The following is a 24891-nucleotide window of genomic DNA, read 5'->3' as shown; positions in this document are numbered from 1 at the left end:
TATATATCCAGACAAAACTATAATTCAGAAAAATACATGCACCCCTATGTTCACAGTAGCACTATTCACAACAGCCAAGACAGGGAAACAATCTCTACATGTCCACAGACAGATGAATGAATAAAGACGATGTGCTACACACACACAATGAAATATTATTCAGCCATAAAAAAGAACAAAATAATGCCATATGCAGCAGCACAGGTCAACAGATGCAGCTAGAGATTATCGTACTAAGTGAAGTAAGTCAGAAAGAGAAAGACAGATACCATGCAATATAACTTATCAGCTCAGTTCAGTTGCTGAATCGTGTCTGACTCTTTGCGACTCCATGAACTGCAGCACGCCAGGCCTCCCTGTCCATCACTAACTCCTGGAGTCCACCCAAACCCATGTTCATTGAGTTAGTGATGCCATCCAACCATCTCATCCTCTGTCGTCCCCTTCTCCTCCTGCCCTCAATCTTTCCCAGCGTCAGGGTCCTTTCAAATGAGTCAACTCTTCGCATTAGGTGGCCAAAGTATTGGAGTTTCAGCTTCAACATCAGTCCAACCAATGAACACCCAGGACTGATTTCCTTTAGATGGACTGGCTAGATCTCCTTGCAGTCCAAGGGACTCTCAAGAGTCTTCTCCAACAGCACAGTTCAAAGCATCAATTCTTTGGCACTCAGCTTTCTTTATAATCCAACTCTCACATCCATACATGACCTCTGGAAAACCATAGCCTTGACTAGAGGGACCTTTGTTGACAAAGTAACGTCTCTCTGCTTTTTAATATGCTGTCTAGGTTGGTCATAACTTTCCTTCTAAGGAGTAAGCGTCTTAATTTCATGGCTCCAGTCAACATCTGCAGTGATTTTGGAGCCCCCCAAAATAAAGTCAGCCACTGTTTCCACTGTTTCTTTTTTAAGGCCAAGTCACACAGCATGTGGGATCTTAGTTTCCCAACCAAGTCTTGAACCAGGGACCCCTGCATTAACCACTGAACCACCTGGGAAGTCCCTGAAGAATCTAAAATATGACACAAATGAACCTATCCATGAAAAATCAAGGACACAGAGAACAGCCTGGTGGTTGCCAAGGGGGAGGGATTTGGGAGAGGGATAAAGTTGGAGGTTGGGGTTAACACATGTAAGTTTTAACATATAGAATGGATAAACATCTAGGTCCTACTGTATAGCACAGGGAACTATATTCAACATTCTGTGATAAACCATAATGGGAAAGAATATGAAAAAGAACGTATTAATATATGTGTGTATAACTGAGTCAATTTGCTGTATAGCAGTAATTAACACAACACTGCAAATTAAACTATACTTCAACAAAACAAAACAAAAGCCACTTGTTCACAAGTTAATAAACAGAATCCACACACTTTCAAAGAACACTTGGTTTTCAAAACTTTTAGTTCAAGTCTTTAGTATCTCAAGCTCATAAAGGAATCTAAACAATGAAGCAGGCTACTTCTATACCTTCCTTTTGTCTTCCCAAGCGAACATTTCATGCAAAGACAGGCACAATAAAGAACAGAAATGGTATGGACCTAACAGAAGCAGAAGATATTAATTAAGAAGAGGTGGCAACAATACACAGAAGAACTATAAAAAAAGATCTTCATGACCCAGATAATCACAATGGTGTGATCACTCACCTAGAGCCAGACATCCTGAAATGCACAGTCAAGTGGGCCTTAGGAAGCATCCCTACAAACAAAGCTAGTGGAGGTGATGGAATTTCACTTGAGCTATTTCAAATCCTAAAAGATGATGCTGTGAAAGTGCTGCACTCAATATGCCAACAAATTTGGAAAACTCAGCAGTGGCCACAGGATTGGAAAAGATTAGGGTTCATTCCAATCCCAAAGAAAGGCAATGCCAAAGAATGCTAAAACTACTGCACAACTGCACTCATCTCACATGCTAGTAAAGTAATGCTCAAAATTCTCCAAGCCAGACTTCAACAGTACGTGAACTTCCAGATGTTCAAGCTGGATTTAGAAAACGCAGAGGAACCAGAGATCAAATTGCCAACATCCGTTGGATCATGGGAAAAGCGAGTTCCAGAAAAACATCTACCTGTTTTATTGACTATGCCAAAGCCTTTGACTGTGTGGATCCAAACAAACCATGGAAAATACCAGACCACCTGAACTGCCTCCTGAGAAATCTGGATGCAAGTCAAGAAGCAACAGTTAGAACTGGACATGGAACAACAGACTGGTTCCAAATAGGAAAAGGAGGACGTCAATGCTGTATATTGTCACCCTGCTTATTTAACTTATATGCAGAGTACATCATGAGAAATGCTGAGCTGGAGGAAGCACAAGCTGGAATCAAGATTGCCGGGAGAAATATCAATAACCTCAGATATGCAGACGACACCACACTTATGGCAGAAAGCTAAGAACTAAAGAGCCTCTTGATGAAAGGGAAAGAGGAGAGTGAAAAAGTTGGCTTAAAGCTCAACATTCAGAAAACTAATATCATGGCATGCGGTCCTATCACTTCATGACAAACAGATGGGGAAACAGTGACAGACTTTATTTTGGGGGGCTCCAAAATCACTGCAGATGGTGACTGCAGCCATGAAATTAAAAGACGCTTGCTCCTTGGAAGAAAAGTTATGACCAACCTAGACAGCATATTAAAAAGCAGAGACGTTACTTTACCAACAAAGGTCTGTATAGTCAAAGGTATGGTTCTTTCAGTAGTCATGTATGGATGTGAGAGTTGGACCATAAAGGAAGCTGAGCCCCGAAGAATTGATGCTTTTGAACTGTGGTGTTGGATAAGACTCTTGAGAGACCCCTGGACAGCAAGGAGATCCAACTAGTCCATTCTAAAGGAAATGAGTCTGAATATTCATTGGAAGGACTGATGCTGAAGCTGAAACTCCAATACTTTGGCACGTGATGCAAAGAATTGACTCACTAGAAAAGATCCTGATGCTGGGAAAGATTGAAGGCAGGAGAAGGGGACAACAGAGGATGAGATGGTTGGATGGCATCACAGACTCAATGGACATGAGTTTGAGTAAGCTCCGGAAGTTGGTGATGGACAGGGAGGCCTGGTGTGCTGCAGTCCATGGGGTTGCAAACAGTCAGAGCAGACTGAGCGACTGAACTGAACTTTGTCTTCCCACCCTATCACAAAATCCTTTCATTAGCCTTTATCTCTTGTTAACCTATCAACTTAAAACTGTCAGTTTTCTCACTCAAGTTCCCAGAAGACAAACCTTTTACAAGCTCTCTGTATTTACTCTTGTAGAAAACTTTAAAAACCAATCTGGGAAGATGGTCTTTCATAACAACAGCATGAGATACTCCATTGACTTGCTCCCAGTAAAACTGGGGAAACTATTAAAACAAATATTAAGGCCTCTGGAAATGGTTCCAAGGGCAAACAGCAAGTAAAGAAATTTCTAATCAAGAAAACCTATAAAGACGTGGTAAGAAAGATAACAATCTGTGGTGTTGAAGTCAAGACTGCTCCCACCAATAGGCTCAGCAAGAAAGAGATTTCACTCTGGACTGCTGAAGCCAAGAACACAGGCTGCCTTGCCATCACCACCGCCCCAACTCCAATTCCCTGTCAGAGGAAAGAACAGGTCATCAGTGTTTCTCATCTGGCCCTCAACTACCTATGATGAGGTTAAGTTCAGGGCAAGAGTGCTCAAGAAATTGGGAGCTCCTTTCATTGATCCTGTCCCCACTTCAGAAACTCAGACTCTATCTTGGGCATAACACATCTTGGATTGTCCTTGCCCTGGTTCATGACACAGTGGTTCTCTGCCAAGAGAGGCAACCCAAGAGGACCTCAGGCTTCTGCCACCCCGCGAGGCTTCTGCCACCCCCGCATCTCACTTCCATCTAACATCCAACAGCTAGAGCCAGGGAACATTCCAGGGCATTGTTGAAAACAAAAGTCATGTCAGAGGCTTAACATGCCACTAAAATAATCCAAGCAAGTCACTAAAACAATCATTAAACAAACACACACTAAACCCTGGGAGAGGGGGGACAGTATCCAGTTACTATAATATATTATCTAAAATATTTGGTTTCCAACAAAAAATATGAAGATTATAAAGCAACAGGAATGCATGATCTGTAAAGCAGAAAGAAAGCAGGCAACACAAACTACAACCTGCCAGCTTAAATGACCAGGTGTTGGACTTAACAGAAAAAGACTTTAAAATAGCTCTTAAAAATATGTTTGCGCAAAAAATGTTTAAAGCATGATTAAAGAAGTAAAAGGAGGTATTATGACAACGTCACATGAAATCTTTAATATCAATGGATACATTGACATATTTTTTAAAATATATATTAAAAAAATGTGAATTCTGGACTTGAAAAATACAATAAAATTTAAAGTACAGAGAAAATTTGAAGTTCAACAAAAGGGCTCTGAACAGTAGCTATGAACTTGTAGAAGAAAAAAAAGTAGTGAACTGGAAGACAGAGCAACAGAGGTTGCCAAGTCAAAGAACAGGGGGTGGGGTGGGGTGGGGGCGTGGATGAAGAAAAACAAACTGAGCCTTAGATAAATGATACCATTGAGTATACCAACATAAACATAATGGGAGTGCCAGTGGGAGGGGAGGAGAGAGAGAGAAAAGCAGAAAAAAAATATTCAAATAGAGGTAGCTGCTACTGCTAAGCTGCTTCAGTCGTGTCCGACTCTGTGCGACCCCACATCCGGCAGCCCCCTAGGCTCCTCCGTCCCTGGGACTCTCCAGGCAAGAATACTGGAGTGGGTTGCCATTTCCTTCTCCAATGCATGCATGCATGCTAAATCGCTCAGTCATGTCCAACTCTGGGCGACCCTATGGACAGCAGCCCACCAGCCTCCTCTGTCCATGGGATTCTCTAGGCAAGAATAATGGAGTGGGTTGCCATTTCCTTCTCTAAAACAGAGGTAGCTAATAAGCTCCAAAGCCACAAATTACATGATTTCAATCATACGAAAATCGAGAATAAAAACATCTACAGAGACAAAGTAATTAGTGGTTGCTTAGGGTTTAGGGTGATAGATGGGTAAGGAGGATGATGGTTGAGGGTATGGGGTTTTGTTTTTGAGGTGATAAAAAATGGTTTAAAATGACGATAGTGACAGTAGTACATTTCTGTGAATATACTAAAAACCACTGAATTGTAGGTTTAAATAGATGAATTTGGAGTATGAATTTTATCTCAATAAAGCTACTTTAAAAAAATCTAACCCAGTTACCCAGAGATAATTGCTCTTGTCATTGTTTTGATATGTAAATGTTTGGTTAGAATTATCTGATTAAAGAAACAAAACCATACACGACAGTTTCCATTAAAATAACTTATAGGGGACACACAGTTTTTCAAGGCAGAAGCCCAGTGTGTCCCCCTTTGCCTGACAAAACAATAAATCTCTCCTTTCCCAACTAAAATAAAATAAAGTAACTTACAGGTTGTTTTAAGGGTTATGAGAAAGAGTTACTGAATGGCTACCATACCAGGGACTGACTGTATAAAGCACTTGTTTGTTCACTTAACTCCCCCAAACCAGGCATTAGTACACTGTACATAAGGAAACAGTCCTAGATGCCTCACAAACACTACACACTGGAGCCAAAACTGGAACCTATCTTAGTTTCCTAGCACTGCCACAACAGAATCCCATAGACTGGGTGGCATGAAAAACAGAAACTTGTTTTCTCACAGTGGAAGTCAAAGATCAAGATGCCAGGAGAGCTGGTTTCTGATAAAAGCTCTCTCCTGGCTCACAGTCAGCCACCTTCTTGCTGTATCCTCTCACGGCCTTCCTGCTGTATCCTGCTCACACACACTCTGCACACACACTTCTGGTATCTCTTCCTTTTCTTGTAAGGAGCCAGTCTCACTAGGATTAGAACTCCATCCTTATGAACTCTTTAATGTTAATTACCTCCTTAAAGGCCCTATTATCTCAAATAGTTACACTGAAGGTTAGGGCTTTAACATTTTGGGGACACAATTTGTCCATAAAAGAACCCCAACATAACTCCAGAACCTGGTCTACAGTTCCTGAGGCTGACTTGATGACCACCCTGATTTCTGCTGGAACATATGCTCTAAACCTGGTCTGCAGTGATCTGACAAGGATGGGCATGGTTTCACATGTACTACTGTGCTTGATTCTCACTCAGCAACAACAGGGTGAGGCACAGCTGCAGATCATTTCCCCATTTCACACAATAGGTTCAGAGAGAACAAAGAGCCTTGCTGGAGACTGTATCCTTTATTAAAAAGTTACATGAAATACATGCCAACAAAATGAGGGTCTAAAGCAAGAAAAAAGAACGTAATCCAGGAAACAGGGGATCCAAGTCAAGAAGGCAATGATGTCCTAAACCCAGATGACAGGACTGTGGCAAACCAAGGGACAAGTCCAGTTTGGGGAAGGTGATGAAAACTCCGAGAAGGAAATCTCCAGAAAACAGGGAAAGAAAGAAGAAATAAGGAAGAGGTTCATTTTTCAATTAAATCTTGAGGATTTGGTTAAGACAATTTGGTAAGAGGATTAAAAAAGAATTCAAAATGGCTCAAAGATTTTTAAACTGTAGTATAGAAAAGGAAGCATAAACCGGCATATTTGGCAGTTCTGCAATTAAAAAAAAATTGTACAGACCTAGCAATAAGGTATATATAGCAATCAAGGAAGATTTAAGTCTGAATAGAACATAATTGTTATCATATATAATGAAGGGTGCAGTTCAGTGAATGAGCTGAAAATAGCGACATAACTGGACTGGAAAAGACAGAAAGGAACGCGCTGCAGCTGCTGCTGCTGCTGCTGCTGCTAAGTCGCTTCAGTCGTGTCCGCCTCTGTGCAACCCCACAGAGGGCAGCCCACCAGGCTTCCATGTCCCTGGGATTCTCCAGGCAAGAATACTGGAGTGGGTTGCCATTTCCTTCTCCAATGCATGCTGCTGCTGCTAAGTTGCTTCAGTCGTGTCCGACTCAATGTATGCATGCATGCTAAGTCGCTTCAGTCGTGTCTGACTCTATGTGACCCCATGGACAGCAGACCACCAGGCTCCTCTGTCCACGGGATTCCCCAGGCAAGAATACTGGGGTGGGTTGCCATTTCCTTCTCCGAAAGGAAGGTGAGAAGGTATCATTTAGCTAAATCTTCATCTATCTTAGGAGGAAGTCAATCAATAGAAAATATTTAAAGATGCTGAAGCAAGACAACTGACTGTATGACTCTGTTGAACAATAAAGGTAATGTCATAATTAATTAGTACAGCTAACGTTTACTGAGTACGTACTACATAAGTCATTTATTAATTCTCGCAATTTTCTAAGACAGATACTATAATTAATCCCCATTCTGTAGATGAAGAAACTGAGACACAGAGAGGTTTAAAACACTTGCTCAAGGTTACACAATTAGTAAGTGATAAAGCCAAGAAGAGAATCTAAGCAGTCTGGCTTCAAAATCTATGCTATTTATCACTGCCTCTTAAATTAAAAGTTGCTAAAAACAGAAATATAAATGGTACTGAAGACTGTGACTTACGGGAGGAAAGTAGAGGGTTTACGGAAGTAATCATTGGTTTTAATTATCAGTCCTTCTATTATGTTTGATTTTAAAATTATGTACATTAACTCAAATGAAAAGACATGCGTGCATACATGGTAAATCACTTCAGTCGTGTCCAACTCTTTGCAACGCTATGGACTGTAGCCCACCAGGCTCCTCTGTCCGCAGAATTATCCAGGCAAGAATACAGCAGTGGGTTACCAGGCCCCACTCCGGGGGATCTTCCCGACCCAGGAATCAAACCCGTGTCTTTAAGTCTCCTACACTGGCAGACAGGTTCTCCAAATGAAAAGACAGATGATATCAAATGCGGAAAAGGATGTGAAACTGCGAGTGTGCTACTGTAACTACTGTGAAACTGTGTGGCTATATCTACTACACCAGGACAGACGCTTAACCTGCGACTCAGCAATCCCAGATACCCAATAAAATGTGCATAACTGTTCACCAAAAACATGTATAAGAATACTCATAACAGCAACATCCAACTGTCTATCAACAGAAGGGATAAATCGAGGTACGTGTGGAAGACACCACAGCAAATACAATGAACAAACTATATCTATACACAATAACATGGAAACAATCTCACAAATGTACTGTTGAGTCAAAGAACCAGAAAAACAATGAGTGTAAACACTATGGCTCAATTTATACAAGTTAAAAGACAGGCCCCCCTGCCCCCCCACCCCCACAAAAAGCAATGGTGGTAGATGGCAGGACAGTAGTTACTCCTAAGCAGAGCAGGGAAGGTAGCATATGAGGGACCTCCTAATTGCTGGTAATATTCTATTCCTTGTTCTGAACACTGTTTTGTTCATTTTGTAAAAATTCACTGAACTTTTACAGTTAGTATGCTTTTTAAGCAGTGAGTTATACTGCAGGAAAAGTTTAAAAGAAAAACCATGTTTAATTTTAAAATATGTTACTTTGATAACATTTTAAAAATACATATTTAAAATTTTACACTTACGAGAAATGCCAAGCCTTTTTCTCATTTGTGGATCCGAGAGAATCTTTTTTAACATCTAAAATATGTTTTTGCTCTAAGATGTTTCAAGACTGTTCTATAAGCACCCTGAATGCCAGCTGGTGACATCTCCATCACATGGCAGCAGTAGAACTGTTTGCAAACACTGTGATCTTTAGAGAAAAGGCTTTACTACAAACCCAATGTAAAAATATTCTCAGGCCTAAATCTACTCTGGACTTCACCATGGGTTCTTGCATCCTTGCCATAATAATAAATCAGCTAGAATTTTCAACTCAATAAAATGGAAAACTTTTTACCAATTAAGAGATAATAATAACAATAAAAAAGGCACAACTGTCTCGAAACATTGCTTGCCTTCTATTTCTCAAAATATTCATGTAGAGATTGGATGAGGCCTTGTCAAGGAGGCAAGGTGTTGTGTAAACATGATTTAGAGTCATACAAACACAGATTATGGCCCCAGTTCCTAGATATTTGTTTCAAAATAATCAAAGGAAGGGAGCATGGGAAGATACAGTTGATCAAAAGTAACTACAAGTTAATGACTGTCTGGCTACAGATAATGGGGTTTATCAAACTATTTCTCTTAACTTTTGAGTAAGCTTGAAATTTCCCATAATGGAGAATTAGAAGTTTATTCCGTATACTAAAACAACTTGGATTCTTTTTCTTTCCTTTCTCTTCTATACTTTCCTTAGCAACATCATTTGCTCTCACTGCATCTATGAATTCCATATATTTATGCTTAAAAGTAAATGGAATACCTTTGCTTCAAACTTGCTCCTCCTCTCCTGTTTTCTCTTATTGGCATCATTGATTTCATGAACTCTTATAAATCTGAAGTTAACTTGTACCTCCTCCTCACGACCATCCAGTTCCACCTCCGCTCCCCTAATTTCATACTGCTAAACTGTCTCTTCTACTATTCTTCTGTGTTCCCCACTAGCTTGGTTCAGGTTATCAATGATTACTCAGAATTTTGTGACTTCTAAAATTATGTTTCCTCTTCTTAAAAAAGACTATTTTCTGAGCCCAAAACAAGAGCCTATGTCCTTTATTTTCTTTAAATAAAAAGCTACTTCACAGGACTATTAATTAGAGAGTTCACACATGCGAAGCACCTCATAGAGTTCTCAGCAGGTAACAGGTATACAGATGCTCGTTTTCTCCCTTCTCTGTGCTTGAGTCTCACCAAACTGGCTTTCTTAATGTCCCTAAAGATAGTACACAGTGTCCTGATTCTGTTCCTTTGCTATTTCTTCTACCCACACTAAACTTCCATCCCATCTCCCTAGGTCTAAAGCCACACCATCCATCAACAATCAGCTTAAATGTCATCTCATCCCTTCAACAAAGGTTTACTGTGTTCAAGAATGGAGAGACCAATTACAGTCAGGCTCTCAGAGACCAGTCTTATCTCAGGCTCAGGAATATAAACAGCACTACATCTTGCCTAATGAACAGCAGAACAAGCAGACATGAGCAGGCCACTGGGAGTTCTGAGTGGTTTTTGCCTTTTAGTCTGACAGTCTTGACTTTCTCACATTAGGAACTAGCAAACTTAAATGTGCTCCCAAATCTCCTAGACCAAATATATAAACTAGATAAATCAGTGGTGATCGTTTCAAAATATGTCTCCATTCAAATTCATTGTTCTTCAGAGGCACCTCAGTAGTCATTTAAAGAAAGAGTTCTCCTGGTGCATTTAAACATCATCACAAACCTCTACTAGTCATAACTCGTATGGTGCCCATTATTACGCAAAGTATGGTACACATACAAAACCGTGTGTAATGAGAAAGAAAACAAGTACAAGTAGTTCGAAACACTCTTTATTTTCTATATTGGTAAACTATGGAGCTAAATTTCAAATCTTCTATTTTATGTAGACAATTCACCTGTTAGTACACTAAAAAGACAATTCATACATCAAGCTCCTCCACTGAGCAAGGTTAGCACAGCCATATTATTTATTTCTCCTGAGAGACTTGTCTGCCTGCTAATCACTCTGATCTTGTAACTAGCCCCAGATGGTAAGTTCCTAATTTACACTATTCAAGTTCTCCTTCAAGGTCACCTCCTGTCTAACCAGCAGCCCCCTCCCCACCCCCACCGTCTGGTCACAGCTTCCTCAACTGTACTCTAAAAGCACTTTACACACACTTCTGTTCTGGCACTAATCACCCCGTTTGCATGTCTGTCTCTCTGTGGTTCTCCCACCCCTCCCACCCCCGCCCCCCCAAGCTAGACAGGGAGCTGCCTGAAGAGAGGAAACATCTATCGCAGGTAGTACAGAAGAGCGGTTACGAGCTGACTCTGGAGCCAGACAGGGGGGCTTGGGGTCCTGTTCTGCCACTTTGCAGCAACATGACCCTGAGTCCACTCTTGCCTTTAAGCCTCAGTTTCCTCATATCAGAAGGAGGACAATAATAACAACTATCTCACAGTGCTGTTATAAGGATTACAAGAAATAATATAAAGCACTTAGCATCCCTCACTTCTCAGTTTCAAAGCAGTGGTAAGGACACAGGTTTTAGTTAAGACTTAGTTTTGAATTTCAGGCCCAACACTTATTAGCTTTGAGACCTGGGCAAGCTATTTCAACTTTGAGAGCCTCAGGCTCTCCATCTGTAAACGTAGTATAATAGAACCTACCCGTGGCGGATTCATGTTGATGTATGGCAAAACCAATATAATATTGTAAAGTAATTAGCCTCCTATTAAAATAAATCAATTTATATTAAAAAAATAATTAGAACCTATCTTATAGGGTTACTCAGGATTAGATGAGAAAGTTCACATAAAGCACTTGGCATAGGGAGATGCTCTAGAAATATTTCCTGTCAAACTTTATTTATTTGAAGGCTGGTCTCCTAGAGACATGTCAGACAGCAAACTTCTTCCCTTCCACAAGGAACCATCTCATGACTTAGCATTCACCACGGATGATGTTCAAGATTGTAGCTGTCTGTCTTCCTTGGACTTCAGATTTCACATGACCATGATTTCAGTCACTCTACTAGCTGACCTTTTAAAAACTGTGTCCATTATGTGGATATAAACTTGCAAGTGCAAAGAAACAAGTTAATAATAGCCAGTATGCTTCCCTACCTCAGGTGTCACCTTTATACTTCTGTGTCATTAAGCTTTTTAAACAAAGGCTTATATTAAATTGAATATATTATGATATGGGTTTCCTTAAGAAACCCACACAGAATTGTTCTATTTATGGAATTCCTTGGGGCACACTAGGTGGATAAAGTTCATACTTGGGAAAATGATTTTAATTTCTGTACTCCTGGGGAGAAAAAAGTACTTCTAAGTGGTAATGAAACTAATAAAAACAAGGATAACAAATAATATTACAAAAAAGCTTTCTCTCCTGCTCATTCATCCATACACCCTCTACCTAATATGAGGGGTTCACTTTTATCCAAACTCCTAATTCTGCATAGACTAATCAAGGTCTAAAATGTTACAAAATTTTCTGAAGTGGTTTTATATATAGGCTGATAAGAGTGATAACAGAGGCTGCAAGTCTCTCACTAAAGAACTCAATAGCTGGTGACTCAAAGGTGAGTCAGTGTTAACTGATATCCTATGCATAAGAGATAAAGTATCAATAGAGATGAGTTGCTCAGGAAACTAAAACAATTCTCTTGACCACATCTAATAAATCTATCTTTTTATGTTCATCACGACCTACAACGTGAAGGTCTCTTACCATGGCCTATGACCAATTACATTGAAACTCTAACCTTTCATGAAGCTTAAAATAAAGGTAAGCAATTGATCCCTAAAATGGCCTTTCATTTAGATAAACTATATTCATGGGCTTTACTACAGACTAAGATTGCCAAGATTTGTCTCCTTATACTTCACGAATTTCAAAATACCTGAACTAAATCTGTGCTATCTACCATTCCAGAATGAGTAAACAAAAGCTACCATATTTCGTTACAAACATTTACTTAAATTCTTCCCATGTTAAGAGTCTGCAATTCTAGTCCTGATTAAAATCCAAACTTAAGTATTGAGAACTAATAACCTTCCCAAATATTAAAATAGACCAGATGTCATCTCCTGAATTTTACAGAATATTGTACTGAATAATGGTGAGAATAAAACAAAAATTTCAGTGTGTTATAAAAATAATTATCATATGATAAAATTAGCTATAGAAGAATGACTCAACTTCAGCTGTACGAAGTTTCACAGAACTAAAAGCTTTGAATAATTTACTTGCTTGACCAAATAACTAATGCAGAGACTGTGCAGTCAGCAACCACATCCATCCTTAGTAATGAGTATGAGTATAATCTTACATGCATGAAAGGCTATTGTGTGAGGAGGACAATGAGTTAGCACACACCACCAGATACTCTGTTTAGTAGATACTGATGCCTGCATGAAACAGCTGTACTAAGAACACAGTCATTTTCAAAACAGACATTCTTATAGCCAGCTACTAAACAGAAATACTATCTCCCCATATTGCTACTGAAGATTTTACAGAAAAAAAAAAAAAAAAAAAACTAAACTAAAAACAATAGTCACTTATAACTGCAGATTATCTAGGAGGATATGGAGTTGATTCTAGCAGAAACACCATTTCTAAACAAACACCTATTCAATAACAGCCACATACCTCACCCAATGAAACAAGTAAACATTAACAGGTACTCAACACAAAACAGTGCGCACATGCTCAGTCGCTTCAGTTGTGTCCGACTCTGCGAGCAGGCCTCTGTCATGGGATTCTCCATGCAAGAATACTGGGAGTGGGTTGCCATGTTCTACTCCAGGGGCTCTTCCCCACCCCGGGGGATCAAACCTGTCTCCCCAGCGTCTCCTGCACTACAGGCAGATTCTTTAGTACTGAGCCACCTGGAAAGCCAGATACAAAAGATTAAACTCTTCTAAAAGATCTTTACTGTTGTGCTTGCTAATCAGCATGTTTGTTTTAAGTACATATCAAGAAAAACTAATTATGCTGGGGAGGGGGAAATTGTGCAGCTTTTTAATCAAAGTTATGCAAATCAAAGCACAGATATTTCAGTAATTCCCCTAGCATATCATCAGCTCCATTCCCCCTACAATATATAAAGAATTCATGGGCATAAAATAAGACCCAATGTGCTGATTACAGAAGAAATACATGTTCTGAAGCATTCAGCTGGTTTTAAGAAAACTGGTAATTATGTGAAAAAAAGTATTATTGTTATTCTGTATCAGTCCAAGGGAAGGATGATAATCTAGTTTATCAATACTGACCTTTCCAAAGAATGTGAAATCAAAAACCAAGGTTTCTAGAGTGTTAGAGAAGGGTGCAAATGGATTCATGTTTTGTCTTTGTAAGAATCAGAGGAAGAGAGATGGTGTCCATAAGGTGCCTGACAGACCTTGAAGTCAGCACTGCGAACTTTTGGAAACCTCAATTAGCATCATTTGTGTGCATGTATGTGTGTTGGGAGAGAAGGCATTCCTCTTCAGTACCGATTTTAGAATCAGAATTGGATTACATCATCAGTCTGTGTTTATAACGACAACCTTCAACCATTAAAAAAAAAAAGTTAATATATTCTATACATTCCATTTAAAGAAAGTCAATGAACAGGTATTCTTCAGACTAAATTCAAAATTCCAACACTTCAGTTACAAGGCTGAGTTCACTTTGTGAGAATTTAAGTGTATCCTTAGGATTTGGGCAGTTTCTATATCACACACAGAAACATACACACAATGTGTCAGTAAAAAGTCTGTGCAAAAAAAATAATAATTCCATATAACATGCTAATGTACTTTTTATATAGGATAACTAAAAGGTGATAAGGAGGCAAGGACCTGAAAAGTGACAGGGTGAGCTCTTTGGCTATCTGTGGGAAATATATTCCTGGAGAACAACTAGCCAAGGCCTCGGGATGGCTGCAAGAGCGGAGTGTGAGAACCCTCAGGAGGCTGGAACAAACTAAGTAAGAGCAAGAGGTATAGAATATAAGGTCAGAGCCAGAGAAAATAAGAGATAGAGAAAATAAGGTATGGCCGTGAGTGGAATAAATCAGTGAATTAGACCTATACATACTACGTGGAGGGATGTTCGTGTTACACCTACAAACCAATTTTCAGGGTCACATTTATATTACACTCCCCATTTTTTTATTAAGGAGAAAAGGATGGGGACATGGAGAGGGAGGGAAAGAGAGGAGACAGGCACCTCTTCAGTATATGAGGCTTGTATATGTGTGTTTGAGCATAAGAGTTTGGTGTACGCCTCAAAGGCTTGTATTGATGTACCTGTGATTGAGCACAGAGCTGGGTGTACACCACAAACTTAACAATGGGTTTATCGAGGAATGAAATTAAAAGGGAGAGGAGTATATTTTCAACTCCTTAATGCTTCTAACTACTACTTGAACACTGGCAAAAAAAAAAAATGGGGGAAAAACAAAACAAAACAAAACAAAACATACTCCTTCAAAAAAACAAATCACAAGAAAAAAAACTAGTTTCTACTCAAAGTTATATAGATAGAGAAATGTCTGTGGTACCATTATATATATTAGTGAAAAACTGGGGGAAAAAAATCAACAAGAAATTGGTTAACTTGTGGTACTTGCAATCAGTGTAATTCCAAGCACCTTTAAAAAGAAAATAAAGCAAGATAAAACCTAAGATTTAAAAGCCTAAGATACAGTGAGTAAAACAAACAAAGAAAGCAAGATGCTAACAGTGGGATACCAACTGTTTTTATAAACTAGCAACAAATTACAGGGGCTTCCAAGGTGGCACTAGGGGGTAAAGAATCCACCTGCCAATGCAGGAGACATTGGCTGGATTCCCTGGGTAGGTAAGATCCCCTGGAGGAGGAAATGGCAACCTGTTCTAGTGTTCTTGCTGGGAGGATCCCATGGACAGAGGGAAGCTCCAATACTCTGGCCACCTGATGTGAAGAGCCAACTCACTGGAAAAGACCCTGCTGCTGGGAAAGATTAAAGGCAGGAGAAGAAGAGGGTGGCAGAGAATCAGATGGTTAGACAGCATCACCAACTCAATGGACATGAATTTAAGCAAACTCCGGGAGACAGTAAAGGACAGGGAAGCCCGTGGTGCTGCAATCCACAGGGTCACACTAAATCTGACATGACTTAGTGACTGAACAACAACAAATTAGAATACATTTAGAAAAAAATATGCAAGAATAGTCCCTGACTTTAACAGTTTTCTTTAAGAAAACATATTACAGGAGATTTTCCACTGTGATTTTCTCTAACAGTTAGGTTTCCCCTGTTTCTATTTTTTTTACAATGAGCTTACCACTCATTTGAAAAGAGAAATTTTTTTTACGGTATCACCTAACAAATTTCTGACATATCTCTAGCAAAACGTGACAAATGTAGGATAATCAATAAATGTGTACATTCAATTAGTTACTAAAGCAAAGATATATTTATTCAGTAGGTATCATATATGACATTTACTATCTCTAATTAGATAGATATTATTTCATCTCCATTTTACAAATATGGAAACTGAGACTAAGAGAAGATAAAAGCCTTTTGTCCAAGGTCATTTTGAGCAGCAGAGTGCTGAATTAAGGTATATGGTAATCCAAAACTCTATATATTGGAATAGATAACTGAAGTACTTCTCTGTAGCCTCAAACAAAAGGATGAAATAATTCCACAGTACTGGCAGCCTCGCTGTAACACCTGCAGTTCTACTCATTTGAAGGTAAATAATTAACACTTAACACCTCATTTTTCCTTACAAAGTATGTGGGTTTATCGGAGTCCTAGCAGTTTGGCACAGAGAAGGCAATGGCACCCCACTCCAGTACTCTTGCCTGGAAAATCCCATGGATGGAGGAGCCTAGTAGGCTGCAGTCCATGGGGTCGCACAGAGTCGGACATGACTGAAGTGACTTAGCAGCAGCAGCAATTTGGCAAGAGAGATTTTGAAACTACTCTGTAAAACTTCTGCTAATGACTAGGTAGGTGCTTTACAACTTTCCAACGAAGTGTGATATGCTCTAATGTCATGACAAAAGTGTTGGTAGGTCCTAGAAAGAAACAAAGGGATTTAACAGCACTTGTTTCCTGGTGACAATGTTCGGAGGGTACGGAGAATGAGAAGGGAAGAAATGCTGGGTCAGTGAGCCATAGAAGCCATATAAGAAGGCCAGCAAAAGTATGAAGTGCTTAATATTTACTTCAGAAGATTAGTTCTAGTTGTATTTATGGGAACAAAATTGTACTCCTTTGTGTTTACTATGCAACCTGGGCTAAGAATCCCAAACAGGTCTCCAGGGGACCAAAAATCCCATGAAATTAAACTGTTCATGCATTTTTCTGCAAAGTACCACAGTTATCATTAGCTTTCCAAAAAGATAGGACCCTCAAAAAAAGGTTTAAAAGTACCTTTCAACGTACTGTATATGCACACATGTTCCTTTTTGTATACACTTAAGCACAACTTTTTTTTTTTAAGGGCTTTCTGTTTCAGGGTTTAGACCAGAGATTAGCAGTCCTTTTTTTCATAATGGACCAGAAAGGAAATATTTTAGAATCCATGGGCGAATATGTTCTGTTGCACATTCTTCTTTTTGTTTGAACAACTTTAAAATGTAAAGTTAAAAAATGCAAAAGCCATTCTTAACTTGTGAGTCTGGCACCAGTCTGTTTGCAAACTCCTGGTGTATTTAGAGTAACCATTGATTTACCTCCGTAGAAAAAACACAGCATGGCTTTGGGAGTCCAGGACTTTTTAAAAGGACTCTGAGAAAGTCCCTAACCCCCTGGAAGTCTCCAGTTTCCAACATCTCTGCAAAAATGAGATACCAACTTTTCCTACACAGTTCCTGGAACTATGAAAAAAGATAGCAAGTATATGGAAGTACACACACAGTGCTTTGCATCTAGTTAGCAAACTGATTTTATTACCTGTGACTCTATCTCATATGATAGACTAGTAATATTTATAAGTCAATATTAAGTGTTTGATCAGGCATGCTCCTTCTTAGGCAATCTACTTTATAGTGATCTGCTTTGGTTATTTCCAGTAACACAGTAGGGCTTTCTCAGAAGCCAACAGATCTTTACACTACTGATTAGACACCAACAGCTTTCTCATTATTATTCTTCTCTTTTCAATATGTAAGTCAAATTTTTATAGCAAAGATTTAATGTTCAATATACTATTTTCCATCTAAAGAGTTTTAAATGTCTAAATCATAATAATTCAAAATAGCTGAAGAAAACCCAATTTGCAAGAAGTTAAAACCACCACTAAAGTGGAGCATACTCAGGTATTTCAAGGTCACATAACATTACACAGCACAAAGTAATCAAGTGTTTGCCTAGCAGACACTGATTGCTTCTCTTTATTTCTCACAAAACTGAAGGTCTCAGATATATACAAAAGCCAGTATAATGATCTTTAACTGTTCTGTTTTTCCTAGGAAGAGTAACCAGCTTGAAAGCATGAACTACGCTATAACCATTTTTATCATCATACTCTTACCACAACACTAGGTATGGGTGTGTGTGTGTGTGTGCGTGTGTGTGTGTTAGTCACTCAGTATTATCCAACCACAACACTAGGTACGGTGTGTGTGTGTGTTAGTCACTCAGTATTGTCCAACCACAACACTAGGTATGGGGTGGGTGTGTGTGTGTGTGTGTGTGTGTGTGTGTGTGTTAGTCACTCAGTATTGTCCAACTGTTTGCGACCCCATGGACTTAGCCCACCAGGCTCCTCTGTCCATGGAATTGTCCAGGCAAGAATACTGGAGTGGGTTGCCATTTCCTTCTCCACCTGGTATGGTAGTCTTCAGGAAATAGTTACTAAAAATAAGTGACTATTTTAAAAATGACAATTATTTATCTAAGACAATGTTATCTTACAATTCCATTTATGTAAGATACTCATCTGAGCAGAAGTACAAGAAATAACAAATGAAAAATTAGCTAATACATTACATCATTACTCTAGAATAGCTAGAGTGATATCCCAATGTCTTTGTCTTCACTATCCCAAAGAACCAAAGGTGAACTTTATTTCCTACCAATATGAGTAAGTAAAATTATGATTAGTAACTATTTTAAAGTACTTTCCAGCCTAAGCAAAGACATCTTTTAAAAGCGGTCCATATACAGAAAGAAAAGTATGAAAGTGTAAGTGAATAAACACAGTAGAATACATTTAACTTTACAAATGATTTTGTCAGCTTTCAGAGAATTCACTTTGAAAATTTTTAAGAAGGCATTGATTACCAAAAACTATCTTTACTTCCAATATTCAATAACATTTTTAAAAGTTATAATTAACATTAAGAATAAATGCTTTTCTTTCTCATCTCAGACCAAGGAAGAAATAACACAATTACAAGCTACATTATAGAGTATGAAGCTTTCCAGACCAAGCCTAATTTAGTTCTCTGAAATTAATCATATATTAGAGAAGATACAGATAATTATGCTAAAAGAACCTATCGAACTAAATACAAACCTATCCTCAATCTCCAGTCATTAAGAATATGTGAAAACTTTCTACAAATATGTATCAGAACATTGAATGAAACAGTTTTGACAATACAGTCATGTTCAGAAGACATTCCATGAACTTGAAAAGTGAAGTTTTCCAATATTTGTTCCATACTCATTTATTAAATTCAAAGTGTCAATAAGTAGATGCCCCCTTATTTGTAACTCAGAGAAGTAAACACTTATACATAGTTAATTGATGACCCACACTTTGCACTAAAGCAAAAGTCCAGCACTCAAGAGAAAAGCAGCCACTGTCTACTTACTATCACTATACATCAGATAAATGAAAAACATTTCAAGGGATTTTAAAAAGATTTCCAATAGAATGATGTTTTTAACATTCAACATTATAATGATAATATCTTTTATAAAATAAAGTTGTTCAGTGAAAGGCTTTTCAAAGATATAATGTTTAAAAAGGGATTAAAAATGATCACCCTCTACTACCCAGCTACTGACACTCTTCCCACTTGCAGTGAAGAGCAAGAGTAATGTTCTTCATTTAGTAAGCAATTTCAAATGTATATAATGCCAGGCCAGGCAAGTGTCATCAGTAAATGTAGCAAGTGGGTGGGGACTCACTCTACGTACCAGCTTCCTGCAGCTGTGACTAGACTCCATCTCTCCCATCTTATTATTGCTAGGACAAATGCAGGCCTAGTGCTTTAAGATCGTCCAGATTTTCCCAAGAAAAGCCAGAAATCCAAATCATGCAATATTTCCCATTTTTAAATGCTGGCAATGAAGAAACAAAAGAACTATAGTGCAGGCCAAACTGAAAGTACCTACGAACCAGATCTGGCCTTTCAGTATGCAACCACTGCTGACTATTCAGCAATGATACCCTAAGAAGAGGAGCATCAGTAAGAATCTTAAATATCTGACTTGCAAACCCTAAACTCCTCAGGACTATGACTCAGATTTCATGTTGAAGATGGGTTCTCCACAGAGTCAAGATCACTGGTAACCCACAATTCTCTGCTAATAGGAAATTGAATTTTAAAAAAAATTTTTGAGAAAAAAAAAAAAAGAATAGAACACTGATGGTAATCTTTTTCTCTTGAAGACTAATTTTTGGTTAATAATAATTTTTAAAATTATGGCTTTACTATTTTAAAGTGTACATTTCAAGAAAAAAATCAAAAAAATTAACACTGAGATAGTGACATTGGAATATTAATAAAATTAGAATAATATGTAAAAAAAGTATACTCATTAAAAAAATACTACAACCTTTACCAACTATGTTAGCTGGGTAAAATGAAGTGTCTATCAGCTAGGTCCTTAGAAAGCAGCCAACCGCTTAAGCTGCCCTCTCATCTGATGAAAACTGGTAGCCCTGATGGGCCACTTTACACTTTTACTTTAGCAACATGAAAATGGAAAAACAAATGAGGAGGGGGAAGAAGTGACAACAAGGCCAAGATAGTTCTGCTTTATAATAATTCCAAGTGCGAAAAGATCCTAAGACTCAAAACAGTTTTCTTTACTGCTTTAGCTCTACTAAATAGAGTAAACAGCTAATAAGGATGAACTAGCAAGACCTTCTATTTGGAAACAAAATCTGCTGGATTAAAAATGAAACGCTAAATAGAGCAGCACCCAAAGATTTAACCTTATGATTTAAATTTAAAAGGAATCTTTCGCAAAACTTCTAATTTAAGGGGGAAAAAAAGCTGTACTGTCATATGCCTCTTAAGAGTTCTCAGTTAATTTGGAAGGATACCCCCCCACATACATCATTTTGATGGCATACTTTAAAAATCCCTTAAGGACAACACAGTATAGTTTAAGAAAAAAGGGTAGTCTGGCTTTATCTGAGCTGCATTTCACCATCTGACAGTTGTGTGACTTTAAGCAAGTTATTTAATTACTCTGAGCACTCTTCCCCCATCTATAAAAAAGGAGAAACCATAGCTATTTAAATTCTCATTATGAGAATTGTGACACATCTTAAATGTATTTTAATTTATTCTCTTTGCTAAAACTTGAATTTGCTCCACATCAGTAGTTTAAAATATTCCTGGCAGAAAAGCTACACACAGATAAGAGAACTCAACACTTTCTGAAGCAGCACTATCCATCCTCATACTTCTATCATTTTCTTTTACTAAACTAAAATCAGCTTCCTAGTTACTTCAATGTTACCCCATCAATGACATTCTAGCTAAATCTTATGAAGTACAGCTAATCCAATCCTCACTAAACTCCAACCTCCATTAGGGTTGAGACTGTATTGAAACTCTGTACCCAGAAAAATGGTAAGCACATAGCAGATGCACAGTAAATATTTACAAATTGAGTGATATATTCCGTGCAGTACTCACTGACTACCTAAATGCTTTGGAATATAGAGCACAAGTGTGTAGACTTCTGGAGGTGACCATTTAACGTTTAAGGTTTAAAAGTTGAAATATCATAAACACCCAAACACACCCAAGATTTTTAGGTTTTCTAAAAATCCTTTTGGATACAATAAATAAAAGCAATTTGACTATATTTTAAATGATGATGCTATTCAATTTAACAGTGCTAAAGTTCCTTCAAAGGGAATAAACCTATTAATGGCTCCATAAGTCCTAAAATCGTAATTTCCTTCAGATTTAACTGAATTTCAAGTCAACATTGAAAACAAACAACCAAACAACTCAAATGACATGTAATCTCATTGCCGCTGCTAAGTCACTTCAGTCGTGTCCCACAGACGGCAGCACACCAGACTCCGCCATCCCTGGGATTCTCCAGGCAAGAACACTGGAGTGGGTTGCCATTTCCTTTTCCAATGGGTGAAAGTAAAGTCGCTCAGCTGTGTTAGACTCTTAGCAACCCCATGGACTGCAGCCTACCAGGCTCCTCCATCCATGGGGTTTTCAGGCAAGAGTACTGGAGTGGGGCGCCATTGCCTTCTCCGTTACCACTGGCTATCCTGCAAATAACCCCCAAATATTAGTAACAGCTTAGTCAAGTCTTTGGCATCTTAAAGCCACTTAGAAAATATTAGAACTGAAGTTGTGAAAACATATCAAAATCTGTAACAACTTTCTCTCATGACTTTCTCAGCCACACACTGCTATAAACACCTCACTGCTTAAACACTGCAATTCATTGAGAATTTAGTCACATATTCCAGAGCTGAAAGAGTAGGCTTCATAAAGTATGTTCTACTTCACAGAACAGGAAATCAAGACAGTGACCAGTTCACCATCTTCTGCAAATCTATGGAACTTTTCCATTATAAATTTCTGCCACCTGACAGTTTTAAGCTGTCACTGTGCTATTAGCCTAAACAAACACAATTACTAAGGTAAACCTGCCACATAACACAAGTGAATACTCTGTCCCAAACATAAAACATTCCTGAATTACCTGGGTCATTGATGTTTTAAACTGTGGTAGCAAGTTAGTGATCTAGAAACATGTAACTTCCACTAAAGGGAACTAGGTAAGCCAAATACCAGGCTGACATAATTTTATGGTAAAGAACAAAATCCAAAAGGGTTAAACACTTCAAGTAAAATTAAAAACGTATCTGTTTTAGAATAACCACATATGACCCTTCAACACCAACTCTAGCCCCACAAAACTTCTTTTCCCCCTTCCAATTTACGATATTAAAAATAAATAGATAAAAAACCAAACCCTTGCACATTAATCAAAATAGTATACTATACAAAAATCAAGCCGCCAAATATAGGTAGGCTTTACAAAGTTAAAATCACTACCCATCTTAAAATACTACCTGTTGGGCAATTTCAGGTACTGTGGGAGGAGCCTACAGCCAAGTAGAGTTGAAAGGTCACGGGGCAGCCTGGGGTTGTGCTACAGAATTTACCCTAGACGACATTAACACAAAAGGTACAGAGAAGTACAAGATGTATAGGCTCCCAACTCGTTTCCAATTTGCAGTGGAAAAGTATTCCTTTCCGATATATGCTGCCTCTGCCTTGAAAGTTGCCAAAGCACCACGGCAAAACTGGCCTGCGGTTGCAAAATACAACAGCTCTGGGCTCCCAGCACACTCCTCATGCCTGTACTTGGTATCCACGAACAATTTCTCAGTATGGCCGAGGCGATGCTGCAAGGCTGCCCTCAATGCAGCAACCACCTGGAGAAATAGTTTCTCAACAGTCCCAGAGCCGTCCGGGGAAGGAGGGACTTCCCTTCCATTTTCAATATGCTGCTTCGACCCCCGCTGACAGCACCGTGGATGACCAAGAGCACACGGAAAGGCTTCCAGCTCCTTATTAATGCCCTTCGGAAGCAAAGAATTTGGGCACTTAATCGAGGGCCCCGTCCAGGGTGGGGAAGAGCCCTGGAAAGCAGGGGCTGTATAAGTCTTTGCCCTTCCCACCCAACGACGGAGGCAGTGCCCTGCCAGGCTCAGGGTCCCAGCAGCCAGGGGGCCCTAGCGCCCGGGCGACCTTCCCCCGCAACCTTCCTCTCACCTGATCTTGTAACTCGGGAGGGTGTGCTTGCGCTTGATGATCTTCTTGAGCTGGTTGACGATGAAGGAGGTGAGCTGGGGCAGGGGCCGCCCTTCGAACTGGGAGCGCACCTCGAAGTCGATCAACGGGTCCTCCACGAAGGAGAAGAACCAGTGGGTGAAGGGCACGCGGGTGAGGACGAAGCGCAGCCTCCCCACTACCCGTGAGAGCTTGACGAACAGGTAAGCGGACTTGCCGAAGACCAAGTCCACGTCGATGGCCAGGTGGAAGCCCCCGTTGTACTCCACCTCCGCTTCGAAGGCCAGCTCCTCGGGGGTGGTGGCGGGGGGCAGCGCCTCCCCCTCGGGGCCGTCGGGCTCCCCGGTGGCCGAGGGCGCCACGGGCCGGAGGAGCCGGATGGTCTTGATGAAGGGCACGGTCTCGCCCAGGAACACCTCCCGCAGGCTCAGTCCCTCCAGCAGGCGCCCAGCCGTCTTGGTCTGCAGCAGCTCCTCGAACTCCACCTTGATCTTCTTGGTGACCCAGCGGCGGGCCAGTGCGGTGTCCCGCAGCTCCCGGAACAAGAACAGGATGATGGCGTTGAGGAAGTAGCAGGTCTCCCGCGTCGGCGGGGCGGGGGTCTCCGGGGCAGGGGTCGCCCCGCCCTCGGGAGGCCCGCCAGAGGGCTCCTCAGCCCCGCCGCCGCCGCCATAAAGGTACTCTCTCAGGGGCAGGCCCGGCACCGGCTTGATGTAGCGGAAGCCGTCGGCCGCGCGGGCGGCCTCGTCCGGCGGCGGCTCGGGCTGTTTGCGGTAGAGTAGCAGGAACTGGGTGAGGAGCGTGAGGAAGGAGCCCAGCACGGCCGACGCCAGGATCATGAGAAGCAGCCCCATCCCGCCGCCGCCGCCGCCTCCGCCTCCGCCCGGGACGCCCGGGCCCTTGCCCCAGCGCCCACAGCGCCGCTTTCTTCACGCCGCCCTCCCCGCTGCCTCCATCTTGAGGACATCGGGCGGCGGGGGTCGGAGCAAGCGGCACGCTGGGCCTCGTCCCGCGGCTCCGGACCGCGCGATGCGGCGCCCGAGCCTGCGGCGGCCCCGCGCCCCCTCAGACACTCCCGGAGGCGGCTGCCGTGGTGGCGGCGGAGGCGGCGGCGGAGGCGGGAGGGGGCGGAACGGCGCCTCCCTCCGACCGCCGCTCATTGGACGAGCGGCGCGTGACGTCAGGAGCGTACTCGCTCCCGGCGGCGTCGCCTGGCAGCCGGCGCCCGAGCATGCGTACGCGGGTCCTTCTTCACCTCTCAGGCGCCCTTCCAGCCCCGCCCCCCACGGCAACATTCTAGTCCCCGGCAGTCCACGTGGCTGT

At 40.6% G+C, this 24891-nt stretch overlaps 1 protein-coding gene across 1 annotated transcript in view; it reads right to left on the bottom strand.

Moving 5' to 3' along the window:
- The window catches only part of PDZD8 (PDZ domain containing 8), a 77336-nt gene extending 52645 nt beyond the window's left edge, over positions 1-24691 (bottom strand). Inside the window, exon 1 of the mRNA XM_013975244.2 lies at positions 23551-24691. Within this exon, the coding sequence (XP_013830698.2) occupies positions 23551-24422 (872 nt within the window). The 5' untranslated portion in view covers positions 24423-24691. The remainder of the gene's footprint in view (positions 1-23550) is intronic.

The sequence above is a fragment of the Capra hircus genome, chromosome 26, assembly GCF_001704415.2.
Source record: "Capra hircus breed San Clemente chromosome 26, ASM170441v1, whole genome shotgun sequence".
Classification (NCBI taxonomy): Eukaryota; Metazoa; Chordata; class Mammalia; order Artiodactyla; family Bovidae; genus Capra; species Capra hircus.
This window is presented reverse-complemented; position numbering and strand designations above follow the sequence as displayed.